The 14,936-nt window shown below is 33.4% G+C and overlaps 1 protein-coding gene across 1 annotated transcript in view; it reads left to right on the top strand.

Annotated features, from left to right (window-relative positions):
* The first annotated feature begins 6,479 nt into the window (after positions 1-6,479).
* The window catches only part of LOC127866420 (caspase-3-like), a 101,583-nt gene continuing 93,126 nt past the window's right edge, over positions 6,480-14,936 (top strand). Inside the window, exon 1 of the mRNA XM_052406929.1 lies at positions 6,480-7,104. Coding sequence (XP_052262889.1) covers positions 6,920-7,104 — 185 coding nt within the window. The 5' untranslated portion in view covers positions 6,480-6,919. The remainder of the gene's footprint in view (positions 7,105-14,936) is intronic.

The raw sequence follows: 14,936 nt of genomic DNA, 5'->3' as shown, positions 1-14,936 counted from the left end.
CACGAATGATATACTTGAAGACCTGTGCATTGTATGCACATCGTCGCATAAAAAGGCTCAATTAGTTTGACAAAATACTTGTTATTTTATGTGTGTTAAATGAATTGATTTTTCTCTGCACCATTCAAAGTATAACAATAAAAAGCATCGAGCGCCAAGCAATTTGATTGTTCTTCAAAAACTGATTTACTACAAAAATCTTTTCTTACATTTACATTCTCATGAAAGCAAGAGCATACCATCAATAATCGTTTTGGTATATATGTATAGCAAACCCTTTAAAGGATACTTGATTCAATTTACAACAAAATACTATTAATTTGTTCATTCAATTAAATCTCAATCTTAAAAGATTGCGTCATGTTCATAACAGAATCACCTAAACAAGAAAATAAACAGTAAGAACTTACGGAACACAAACAGTTTTGCATATACGAACATCTAATTATTCAAGGATGACTCAATAGAAATAAATGGCAACGGTAAAGACAGATATCAAACGGATATTTGATTTTGTTTAGTTAATGTCGTCTACCCAGTAACAATAATTAATGATCAATTTTGCACCAGACATACACCCTCTGATACATTATATTAAATATAGTTTCAAGTATTCCCTTTGGACAACTTAATTAAGATTTGTTACTTAAATTAAACAAAACAACTATTCAAAAAATTATATTAGAATCGTGTACACATAAATATTTAACATATGCATATGTATTGATCTAGAAATGTTGTTACCAATTAAACTATTCATTCTTATACCCACCTACGTTATTATGATCTTTAAAGCATTACTTTTTGGTGCACCTAGGTATTCGTTTGGTGTTTAGACAGCTATTGGCATGGCGATATATGCGCATGGTTGAAATTGACCATTAAACAAATCATTACCAGAAGATTTCGACCTAATGAGCAGTGAGCATGTATCCAGGACTATTTAAAATATATCTGAGCTTCGCTCTGTGAATAGGGGGTTTAATGCTGCATGCGCATTACGTGTCGTCACAGGCTAATCAGAGACGACACTTTCCGCCTAAACTGGATTTTTACTGAAAAAGACTCTCTTTAAATGAACAATATCATAAAAGCGGAAAATGTTGTCTCTGATTAGCCTGTGTGGACTGCACAGGCTAATATGGGACGACACTTTACGCACATGCATTTAACCCCCTTTTCATACAGCACGATAATAAAACACTACAAACTACAATTGGTTCGTAATTTACATATGTTGATATCTTCTATCCGAGGTTTTGCTAGGTTTCACATGTATTTCGGAATGATAAATTAACGTGTGACAGTTCATTTCACTTCTAATTCTTGTCATCCTAGATAACGCGTTCACTGAACTGCCATTCAACTTCCGTCCCTATACATGAACTGTGCCACGAAAACAACGTTTTGTGCATAATCACGAAAGATAGAACTATGTCACTTATGTTAGCCTATACTTTATATGGCTACTGCTAGAAATTCCATATGTCGATTAGCATGTTCAACTAATTCATTATTAGTATTTGGTTATTTGTTCCCTTTCCATTTGTACAGTATGTTGTCTTTGGTCAGATAATCTAACATAAATTAATTTCCAAACAAAACACTTCAATTCATTGCTGATAACGCATATACACATAGTATAACATTATTTGATGACACTTCAATAATATTCATTAAACGGTATGAAAAACTTTTTTACAGACATAAGTAAACATTCTTAGTCCAAATTAGTTGTTGCTATATCAAGACTTTAAGATCATTAATAACAAAAAAAAATGAATTGAACAATGCGAAATGTTTTAGTACCTAAATCCGCAATCGTTAATTTTTCAAATTTTGGTGTCACTCTAAACTCCTTACACATAGAAACATTAAGATGACAATCATTTCAACATGTAATGTATAATAATATTGTAAATGTAAACGTTTTCGTAATTTCCGATAACCTTTACAATAGCTTTTTCGTACATTCGAACAGTAGATACGACACAGAACAGAAACATATAAAAAGATGAAAGACACGAGTTGTTTTTCAACACGTCTTTCAAATTGTGTGAAAACAAAGTTAACATTATCTATTTGTGAATGTGTAAAGTATAATTTGTGCAATTTTGAATACTGAAATTTCAATTTCGAATAATCAATAAAACTTATGAATAGCAATTTGTTTTTATTAACGATTTTTTGTGTGGAATGTTTACTTCAAATCATAAATATATCCCAGAGATCATTATTTGCTAGTAGGATATACAACAATTTGTATTTTATGCGAAAATTCGTAAGTAACTGTCTTCATTCATTCATTTTTGGGAGAGCTGAGTGTTTCACACAGTGGACGATTTCACGTTCTGTTAATGCCAAGGGGTGTATGCCTTTTGAAAAATGACGACATTTGCATAAAATCCTATTTGACCGTCAATTAGCATTTAGGATGACACTTTATGGCCATAAATAAGTTTTATGCATAGCGAATCTGAATGTCTTACAATTCGGATACAGAAAAAAATATCCAAGCGCAAATTAAATCACCAATGGGAACTGAAGTGTATTGTGTCTCCTTATTACCAAAAAGTGTGAATTGGTCGAAGTCACTTGTAGGTGAATGCATATATTATTGATACAGACATATGGACCATTTCTGAATTCCACTGAGAGGGCATAGTAAAATGTATATTCCACATGTGTAGCACACACGAACATAATTCTTTGTGAGGGTGGCTACCATCATTATTCATCACAACGGGCTCGCCATTCATTTTAGGAAGATTTTCGAGACAGCAATTTTTAGATGATAAGACATTAGACCGTGATACGCCGTTTTGCTTATCATTGTCCGCATACTTTATAACGATTTTGTATTTTGCATTTAAAATCAAAGTTTGGGAACAATTTACCAAACACTTAACGATTCTCAGACATTCTAAATTCAATATTTTCCCACATTTTGTATGAATCATTTATATTCTAAATGCACTGAAATGAAAACAAATACTGATAAAGCAATAATTATTTGGCATATATTTATACATACATGCATAACATATGCGTTGATGATACGATACAAGATGTAAATAGTTAAATTAAGAAAATATAAGTATACACGTGTTATAATTATTCTTCGGAAAACAAGAACAAATACAATATCTACATAGAAATTAGTTTTTAAAGGGGCAAACCAGCAGAAGTAAAATACAAACTTTGCGCAACGAAGGTTTCTATGATGTGTCATAGATTGAAAACTAGAAAAATATTTGAGTTCTACCGAACAAATTAAAATGTAAAGCATCAATGCAAAGGCATCAACGTTTTTAAAAAAAATGCCATGACCATGATGCAGTTGAGAATGTTAGGTATTGCCTTAACTTATGGTACATATCTTATTTCATCTACACTATCCTTAACTGCTTAGAAGTATAAATAAAATGTACCGCATTATTTATTAAGCGAAAGGAATAGACCGTAAGAGTTCATAAAACGCGCCATGGTTTATTCAGAATCGGTTTGACATTTTGCATGCATGCAGTTAAAATGTTGTTTGATGACGCTAACCAAATAAAATACTGTCCAATCATTTTATAACAACAGGTCCGCTCGGCCATATGCTTAGCGAGAATCAACATTTTCAATAGAATCTTTTTGTAGTTAGCGTATCGTCTTTTAAACCTGTACCTCCAACAGGTGTTAAGTATGTTTTTGGCTTGACTATGTAAGTATGCTTTATCGCGATAATAATATCCTATACTGATAGCATCATAAGGAAGACACTTAACACTTCCAACGGGAAACGGTTTCCGTCCGTCGCAAATGTCTGAATAAATATACAATGACGTCAGAAAATAATTTACACTATTTATCAACATTTATATTGTTAAAAATGTTTCATTACGTGATTACAATCAGTAAATTGCCTCGTAAAGAACACCGTTTTAATTAATTTTCAGCCAAATCATAAATATGTCACAGCAATATCTGACACTCGGTTAGGCTACTAAAGTAAGTTCATAACAACATGTAGTTATATCACACATAAAATACATGTATTTACCAAGGATTATAGAGATTACGAGAAATCATCGAAATCTGATAAGTATCACCATGTATATCTGTCAGTATTATCAGTGATTAAATATGTCTTATATGAAAATAATCCAGCCAAATCCAATTTATCCAGAAACTTTCACAAGGAAATAAACATTCATGGAAACGTATATGTTTCACAGCTAATTTGAATAATAACTTTTGAAAGCAGTTCGCCAGATAACGAGGTTTGCCAAGGAAGATGGGCTAGTGTCAGAGGTAATCAAACAGTTCCATCCTGGGAGATAAGGGAAGCCTTTACATGTTCGATCGTCGTGTTAGAAATAACAAAATATGCCTATTGGCTCGGCAGTAAAATTAAGCTTGTATTTCCTGGTACACATTTCAAGCGGCAATATACGACTTAAGCTATGCTTTTCGCCGTTATATTAATATTATCTTTTTTTCACAATATTCAAATAAACGTCAGGTTTGTAAGTCCCCTCCGGTGAAACCGGTATGGGACTTATGGTTTGTGCTGTCTGTCTGTCCGTCCGACACACTTTTCTGGATCCTGCGATAACTTTAAAAGTTCTTTATATTTTTCATGAAACTTGAAACATGGATAGATGGCAATATGGACATAATGCAGGTCATTTATTTTGTTCCTTCGTCAAAAATTCTGGTTGCTATGGCAACGAATAAACTAGAAATACTGACGCAAATGGTGTGTTTTTTTTCTGGATCCTGCGATAACTTTAAAAGTTCTTAATATTTTTTCATGAAACGTGAAACATGGATAGATGGCAATATGGACATTATGCATGTCATTTCATTTTGTTCCTACGTCAAATATTCTGGTTGCTTTGGCAACAAATAGACTAGAAATATTGCTGAAAATGGTGTGTTTTTTCTGGATCCTGCGATAACTTTTAAAGTTCATCATATTTTTTCATGAAACTTGAAACATGGATTGATAGCAATATGGGCATTATACAAGTCATTTCATTTTGTTCCTTCGTCAAAAATTCTGGTTGCTATGGCAACAAATAGACTAGAAATACTGCTGAAAATGGTGTTTTTTTTCTGGATCCTGCGATAACTTTAAAATTTCTTTATATTTTTCATGAAACTTGAAACATGGATAGTTGGCAATATGAACATGATGCACGTCATTTCATTTTGTTCATACGTCAAAAATTCTGGTTGCTATGGCAACGAATAAACTAGAAATACTGCTGCAAATGGTGTTTTTTTTCTGGATCCTGCGATAACTTTAAAAGTTCTTAAGATTTTTTCATGAAACGTGAAACATGGATAGATTGCAATATGGACATTATGCATGTCATTTCATTTTGTTCCTACGTCAAAAATTCTGGTTGCTTTGGCAACAAATAGACTAGAAATATTGCTGAAAATGGTGTGTTTTTTCTGGATCCTGCGATAACTTTTAAAGTTCATCATATTTTTTCATGAAACTTGAAACATAGATAGATAGCAATATGGACATTATACACGTCATTTCATTTTGTTCCTACGTCAAAAATTCTGGTTGCTATGGCAACAAATAGACTAGAAATACTGCTGAAAATGGTGTGTTTTTCTGGATCCTGCGATAACTTTAAAATTTCTTTATATTTTTCATGAAACTTGAAACATGGATAGTTGGCAATATGAACATGATGCACGTCATTTCATTTTGTTCATACGTCAAAAATTCTGGTTGCTATGGCAACAAATAGACTAGAAATACTGCTGAAAATGGTGTGTTTTTCTGGATCCTTCGATAACTTTAACAGTTCTTAATATTTTGTTCATTAAACTTGAAACATGGATAGATGGCAATATGTACATTATGCACGTCATTTCATTTTTCTCCTATGTCAAAAACTCTGGTTGCTATGGCAACAAATATAAACAAAACAACAAAAATCTGACATTGTGGAATTTTTTACAAAAGTGGAGCCGGTAGGGGCATATATTGCTTGGCAATAGTCTTTTTAAAACTGCACTAATAATAAATTCATACATTACAAAAAGTGTGATTACAGCACATTGTTTTAAAATATGGGACATTGTCTATTCCATTATCACGGGCGAGAGAGCGCAAATGATTCGATCATTTTTATCATTTCGTGAACTGCTTTACAAAAGTACGCCTGCTTTTTTCTAAATGATTATGTAGTCAATATACATAAAATATTTCACGAAATATATTTTTATGCGAATTCACTGTGACTTTAGAATCAGCATGAAAGATGCTTTAGTTTTGTGATATTCTCGAAACAGTGTCAATACGTTCAAAGTGTAGAACATTTTATTTGTTCCGCACTGCATTGTCAATCATAACTTAAATTGCCGTCATTTTCTCACAATTGCATCATCTATTGAGATTTACCATCGACTTATTTTGCGACCAGTAAGCTATCCTTGATTCGTATTCACACGGGCGAGGAGCAGTGTCTCTCCGATTGCGTCAATAATGTCAGCTCTTTTTAACTGTCACAGCACGGACTGTATAAATTGAGCGCTGTCGGTGTGGAATTTAGACGCAAACTCAGCCATTCCGTGAGACATTGATTGTGGGGGAAGCAGATAATGAGGAATATAGCAGGACATAAAAACAGATTTTGTCGCTAAAGATTTGCGTATTGGGGAATAATCAAAATAATGAGAATTTGGCAATACGTTTGTTCCGATTTAAGGCATTGCAAAGTGTTAAGCGTTTTTATCCAGTAGTGCTTATATCGAATTAGTTTGTGTGTGAAGGAGATAAACGTAATCACATGACCATATATCGGTACTTCAAATTGGTACTGTAAGCGAGAAAGATATAGTAATATAAATAAACGTATATATTTTTTTATAAACTTTGAATATAACATATTTGTTGGTGAACATGGAAAGGGAATATCCATCTAGTTCTGAACTAAGTGCAGATTGGCAAGGTTCACAGGCCTCGTTAAAGACTGACGGGATCAGTTTCCATGGTTCCCAACAAAGTCTCCACCAGTCAACGGCCTCTCCGCGTCTCAGTCCCGTCTCGAATGACTCGAACTCGCCATACCTGTTGAGGAAAGTCAGGTAAGTCGCACTGTACAAAAGAAGTTTTGGTTACAATCGCATCGCCCTTTCTGAAAGTCAGGTAATACTCGTTAAATGTAATCTCAAGGTTTTCGTGATTAACTCGGTAAACCTACGGCAGACAGTCAAATAAGTCCAATTGTCTTATACCAATCGTCACCGTTGGCTGGGGTTTATCTTACCTTCAGCAAAATATTAAGTGGCGTGATTGCAAACTGTTATATCCATTGACAATACAGTGTGTGACCGCAATTGATGTTGGAACTTAATTTGCATGCATTCAATTATCCCTAATATGTACGATTATGTTTTGCTAAAAATATTAAGAAAATGAACAAAACGAATAATTTAAAAATATCATAGAAAGACTTATAGTTCTTGTACTCGTCTCTTCCTCCTAAAGGTTCATGTCATCATATAACGTTTCATCGGAATCTAATGGGACTTGTTACAGGATTTTAGATTTTTGAAGTTGGTCTTTAAATGCTTTAAATTGATAAATGTTAAAATCGAAACTATAATACTAGACAAGAAATTAAGAAAGATACTCGTTTATCCCACCTGGACTTGAACAACTGACGTGTAATATTTTACATTTTATACAAGAAATCCTTATTGTAAAAAAAACACGAAAAATACACAGTAAAAATGTTCCTTAAAGGGGCCTTTTCACAGATTTTGGCATTTTTTAATTCATTCATTAAATGCTTTATATTGATAAATGTAAACATTGGATCGTAAAGGCTTCAGTAAAAAATCAAGAATAAAATTAAAAAAAGGAAAAGAACATTGCTCGGAGCAGGTTTCGAACCAGTGACCCCTGGAGTCCTGCCAGAGTGCTGAAGTAAACACGCTTTAGCCTACTGAGCTATTCCGCCGAGTACACATACATGACGTATTTTATACCTTATATACGCAATCTTCGTAGTTTCACAAACTTTAACGACAAAAACAGAACTCTCCAAATTATTCAATCGTTTCGCGTTGCAACGCTTTATAATTTTTAAGTTTTAAAATCGTCAAAAGATGCATATAATGGCTTTATTAGACCATGGTAAATGTTCAGTATTACTGTTTCCTCACAAATATCATTACTAAAACGAAAATTTGCGAATCTGAAACAACTTTTTTCAATTTTGTCAATTTACCAAAGCGTGAAAAGATCCCTTTAAATTAATTGTGAGATATGATCCACACAGTAAAATTATACTATAATATTTGGTTCTGCAGAAGAGATATAATTGGAGAAAATTATAGTTATTGCACGCTTCACTAGCACAAACTCGTCTCAGTAAATCTTTGACGTTTTATCTCGATATCTGAAATTGTAATAGATTTATAGTTTGAACAAGATAATTGGTCCGATCCTAGTCCTTAAACGTAGAGATTCGTGTCGTCAAGAGTTTCAAGAGGCTAATCTCGTCGTCCTCGTAAAAGTCTTATGCGTTAAATAGCTTGCCGTGGATGTTTCTATATTTCTGTATGTATATTAACTAAATAATAACAGAGAAAGTATCCTGCTTGTTATGTCAAGAAATCGAATGCGGTAATTATGTGTCGGCTTGGCATTCTTAGACACGCACATATTTTTCTTTTCAAAACGAGGTCTGTAATCTATTGTCTTCACCATATACGATATCGCGAAACAATAGTATGCGCATAACCACTAGTAGTCTAGTAATATTTTGTTATAAAGGTTAGGAAATAAATACATTTTGATATGGTTTTGTTTTTAACATTCTTTCAGCTTTTCCTGGCACTGATTAATATAAAGTCCGTATCATTTTGCATTTAGATAAAGGCATTTAAAATAGTTGTTCGTCTCCATTTGTCTTACCACCTCTATTTGTTAAAAATAAGTGTCTCTGCAACGGCGTCGCTATCTTGACTTCCACTTGATTACCTCCTCTGATAAAGTTTGCCATGCTTTTTGCTTCATTCGACCATATTCACTTTATAACTTTAAATAAATAAAAACAATTGAAACAGAATATTAAAAGGAACAAAATAATAAAAACTACCTAGTTATTCTAATGTTTTAGTACAACTGACATTACTTTTTTGGTCGAACTTGAGATTTTTTAAGTCACCTACACTCAGATAGGGTAATCACGTGACAAAAAAAGATGGCGAAGTCCATGCCGAGACAGGTATTTTTTTCTTCGTTTTAAACCCTTTATAACTTGTATTATTTTTTAAAATGCTGCTCACTTTCCAGCCATATCAGCAAGAAAGTGATCAGCGTTGATATCGCATTCCAAAAAAAAAAAGATGTCGTTAAGACTATGTACATGTAGGATCTTATAAATATTAAAGGTCGTATAAAGCTTATACGATCTTCGATTTTTTCATGAAAAACAATAAACGATAGGCTAAAGTCTTTCTAATTTAATGATGTCTCATTGATTTATTGATGGTAACAATAAACTAATAGTCTCGTTCAAAGGTTGTTAGCTGATCAAATGTTGTCAATACTACGATTCTGGAGTTTTTCTAATGAAGGCCTGTATAAAGATAACATTGTACGTGGAAAACGAAAGAAATGCATATTTTTCCTAGGATTTCCAGCGTATCCGCGAACTGTACAATAAAATACAACATTCGTTATGATGAGACCACGAAACCTTTGTGAATGTATAGCGGACAACGTAGCTACGAACCCGAGCTAAGCTGGCCGTACACGGCATAGGACGCATTTCCGTTTTGAAAATATTTGATGAAATGATGAGTTATACATAAATCATTTAAGTTTGAACTATTGTCACTATATTCCTATCATTGTATTTTATACCCTATTTAAAACTGTTTAGTGCATAAATGTGAGCACAACGTTAGATTGTGACATCATATATGGGTTTAAATTGTCCACATTTACGGTAACCTTTTCTGCTTCAATGATATAAACACATTCAAGTCATTCAGAGTTAATTAAGTTAACCATACCAATGGCTTTTTGTCGTGTCGGTCGTTATTGCACGACTTCAGAGGTAATTATTTTCACATATTAGTGAATAATTAAATCATGATACAGATACTGGTTGATTAAATCAGTTCATACCACAGGAAGAGCGCTAAGGTTCTTTACATAACATCATTCGCATCGTGATCATATGTGTGGTTTGTAGTTGTACTTGCATAAAATTTATATTAATAATCTGAGTCGGACTTTGATGAATTGCGGAGAAATATGTTAGAGATCTAAGAAGGATAAGTGTGCCCGTCATGCATATTATGGAATATGCATGGAGGTCCAAATCTAGTAATAACTTCCAGTATATTCGAGAACGTAATGTTTTTAAATTGAGCCATTGGACAGAAAATGCATCGGCGATTGATCTCTCATGCAAGGAGGTTTTATTTCTGAGTTCAACTGGTTATGCAAAAAAAGAAAGGTTATACCGTAAAACTTTGAACCCCAATCTTTGCAGTACGTGTTTTCTATATGTCTGTGTACGAGATGGGTCACTTTTACATGATCTTGAAAAAAAAGTTTATCGTTTACATTATAATGAAAAGCCAATAGAATAACCTTTATATACGCATGTTTTAATGTACAAAAATCGCTACTTATATATGGGAAGTTGACATTACGAATCACGTGAATAACTATTGTGGATAATTAGACACGAATTTATAAATATTATATAGCCTCGTTACAGAAGAAGCTATTGTATATGGGAGAAGTTGACCAGTAACCTTTGAGGCCAATGTGCCGTGTATAAACGAACGGGTCATGGCAAAGTAATCGGGGTTTGAACATTAAGTCGTCCGAAGATTTAATGTTTATCAATAGCAAACGTCACATAAAAAAGTAACTGTTTTGAAAATCAATCGGAATGTACTTTTCTTTCCCCTTATTTGTGTCAGCGTGTATGTGTTCCTGTTATTGACCAATAAACATTTATATGACAAAGACAATATGTAACATGTAATATTGACTATTGCTATTGTTCGAAATAGGATGCTTTATTGCATGCAATTTTTAATATCAGTTTTTATTTGTTAAACTTGCGAAGATTTCATGCCATGGCATTTTTATTTCATGTACTGTGGTTCTAAGTCGATAGTACCAGTAAAAGTTAACACGATATTTTCCATCGCGTAATCATATGTAAGTTAATATGTGATGGAACGTAAGTTAAGCTCGTAGAGTTCCTTTCCTCAGTAATATATTAACAAACATAGTGACGGTAATTGGATTTTTAAATATAAAACAATTAAAACTGATTCGAGGTGAAGCAAATGTGAGTCTAATTGGAATAAAGGTTGTTTAAATATGCTGAAACAGTGTATTTACAAAAACTGTTGATGTAATTAGAAACAAATAAATTATTTTATATAGAGAACCGATAGTTATACCATTCTGAACTTTCCTGAGCCTTCGATGAAACTATGGACTGCATCAAACACAGTTAAATTATTTCTAAGGGCAAGGTTATCATCTCCATAAAGTATTGTGCACAGTCATATATCCGTGAATTGTTCTATAGTCAAGACAAGACAAGAAAAAACAAGACCATTTATTTCGTAATTAAAGGCCACCGGCTCAAAATACAATATACAGACATGTCAAATTATAAATGCATAAGTTGTGATTAGTTATATGTTTATATTTTTCGAATTAAGATATGAATAATGCAATTTTCTTCATTTTTCGTTTTTATCAGATTTATTAAGTCGATTTTTTCTCTGTTTTCACTATACCAAGAAAAAGGTGCATATTACGTTCTTCGTAAAACTTAGAACAATTAACAATACATGAAATTCATTTTCAATGACACAAGTGTCTTCTACTGTTAGACAATGTGTACAATATCTAAGATCATGTACTATACCAAGATGTCGTCCAGTTTCAATAAAAAACTTGTGGTTGGAACATCTTAATTTTGAAAATGCATTTCTATACAAGGATGATTTTAAACGAAAGATATTTTTCTAGTTCAGGCAATGGTGTATACACCCTATATGTTTCACATCTAGACGAGTCAAATAAACAAACTCCCGGAACATTGTTGCTTGTTACAACAAATAAGGCGATCTTCGAATAGTTGCAAAAATACATAAATATTACCAAAATCCTGATAAACCCAGATACAAACAAAACCATAATTAACAAGGGCTGTTTGTAAAACATGCATGCCCCCCATATGGGCTGTCAGTTGTAGTGGCAGCCATTGTGTGAATACGTTTTTTGTCACTGTGACCTCGACGTTTGACCTAGTGACCTGAAAATCAATAGGGGTCATCTGCCAGTCATGATCAATGTACCTATGAAGTTGGATGATCTTGGGCGTAAGCGTTCTTGAGTTATCATCCGCAAACCATTTTTCTGTGTCGTGGCACCGTGACCTTGACCTTTGACCTAGTGACCTGAAAATCAATAGGGGTCATCTGCGAGTCATGATCAATGTACCTATAAAGTTTCATGATCCTACGCGTAAGCGTTCTTGAGTTATCATCCGGAAACTACTTTACTGGTTCGAGTCACCGTGACCTTGACCTCTGACCGAGTGACCTGAAAATCAATAGGGGTCATCTCCGAGTCATGATCAATGTACCTATGACGTTTCATGATCCTAGGCGTAAGCGTTCTTGAGTTATCATCCGGAAACCATTCGGTGGACGGACGTACCGACGGGCCGACATGTGCAAAACAATATACACCCTCTTCTTCGAAGGGGGGCATAATAAATCTGAAGGAAAAGGGGCTCATGAGACAAGTGTTTTGATCGGCTGTTAAGAAAATGTGTACGTCGAAGTACAAACATTTATTTGACTGTATTGAATGTAGGAACTTGCTAAAATATCCATTAGAAAAAATGATTAGGGGGTGAAATATTTATTGCCTGAAGCTCTGACGCTGGAGCTATGTTTATATATTTTTAAACACACTGATTAAAAAAGTAAAACAATACAATGATACAACAGAGGGAAAATCATCCCCTCTTAACAACATGATACATAATTATGTATAATATTTTTGGATCTGGATCTGTATTGGTACACAGCAGGACCTTTAGGTATACGCGCTGCGGGAGAGAGATGGTAGTGACTTACCTTTTGGATTTAATTTAATCACTGAAATTCATCACTGAAGTTACAGTATGATCTCATTTGATATAAATGTACATGATTGTATCAAGCGACATAATTAAATAATTATCAGTATAAAGTACTGTGATGATTTCAGTATCATTTAAATGATTTCAGTCAAGTTTATCATTCATATACATTAATTTTGTAAATATTATCAATATAAGTATACTAGATGCAAACATATTTGAAATAATACAGTTTGATATACTGTATATAATGTAACTTCACATCCAAGCAGTCCATCAAACCATTGCAACAGAGCCACCTGGTGTGCCAACGCACCAGCAGACAAGTCAAATACCTTCTGACTTAGTGCATTTTACTATTTTTAACATCTACATTAGTTACAGATACATGTTTACATTTGTATGTGTTTGAAAAAATGTATAATCTTTAATGACATCTGACCATGCATGTCCTAGATTTCAAAATCAAGGCCCTGGTCTGACACATTGGTAACATTAACGTTAAACTGTTACCAGTCTTCTTAAATTAATTTTTATTGAACTATGTAATGAAATCTAAATCGGTCACTGATTTTTCTTGTTTTAAAACAGTCAAAGATCAGTTGTGGCCTCTCGGTAATGACCCATTTTTGCTTACTTGTCACAACCTTAAAATTTTCCACATTTCTATAATAGCAAATATGGATTTAGGTGATCTTCAATGGTAAATTTACACTTTAGCTCTGTCACAAGAGTGCTGGTACAGTCAAGTCACATATTTCAATCTAGGCCATGTCAAACTCAAAGTGTCAAAGACAAATGAAAAATGCGTTCATTAATTATTGTCCGATTGTTTACTACTGCTGTGAGTTTTTATATAATATAACTGATGACCATCATGTGAGAGAAAATTCACATTATCTTAGTATATCAGGTTTAGCAGCCTTTTAGATAACAACGTTAGCTAGTTTTCAATGTCGTTTCTGGGGATCAAACCCGCAGCACAACCTCCTGCAATCAAAGACGACACTCTACCACTAGGCTTTTAGGAAGATTCTGAAAATTTTCGATCCCTCGTCAGATCAACCAAAACAAAAATTAAGTCAAATATTGCCGACTCGGTATTATTGAGTCAGTTCATGAGAGATAATGGAAGATGCAACATCTTTCACGCCTCCCTAGCATCGCCTTAAGCAGTATTCGATTATCAACACGAAACTGCTGGAGTCATTGATCCCGACAGACCAGAAAAAAAAACACTTGATTAATGTTCGAAATAAAATCATTTGATTACTGACAATACTATTATTTGAGCCAGGTAACAGGGAAAGGGCAGTCTAATCAGTATCCAATTAAATAATTTTTTATTGTCAGAAAACCGCTTTTAAGCAAACAGCTTTCCAGTGACTGCAGGCTGATCTGGATCCAAACTGACTTTAAAATTATATCAAATACTAAAATAGAAAGAGGAAATAATACAAACCAGTAATTTGAGTAAAGACTTTTTAATCAATGTTTTCAGGACAGCTTTGTGATCTGCAAATCTCATGTGATATGTTTATATCTGGTATCATAGTCATTCAATAAGTCGCATAATACAAACCAGTAATTTGAGTAAAGACTTTGTAATCAATGTTTTCCCGACAGCTTTGTGATCTGCAAATCCCATGTGATATGTTGATATCTGGTATCATAGTCATTCAATAAGTCGCAAAATGCTAAAAAAAAACAATTTACAAAGCAAAATGTGACTTAAATTGATAACTAAAAATACCAGTTTTACCGTGTCAA

The sequence above is a fragment of the Dreissena polymorpha genome, chromosome 2 (assembly GCF_020536995.1).
Source record: "Dreissena polymorpha isolate Duluth1 chromosome 2, UMN_Dpol_1.0, whole genome shotgun sequence".
Lineage (NCBI taxonomy): Eukaryota > Metazoa > Mollusca > Bivalvia > Myida > Dreissenidae > Dreissena > Dreissena polymorpha.
Note: the sequence above shows the minus strand (reverse complement) of the source record. Positions and strands in the feature narration are given on the sequence as shown.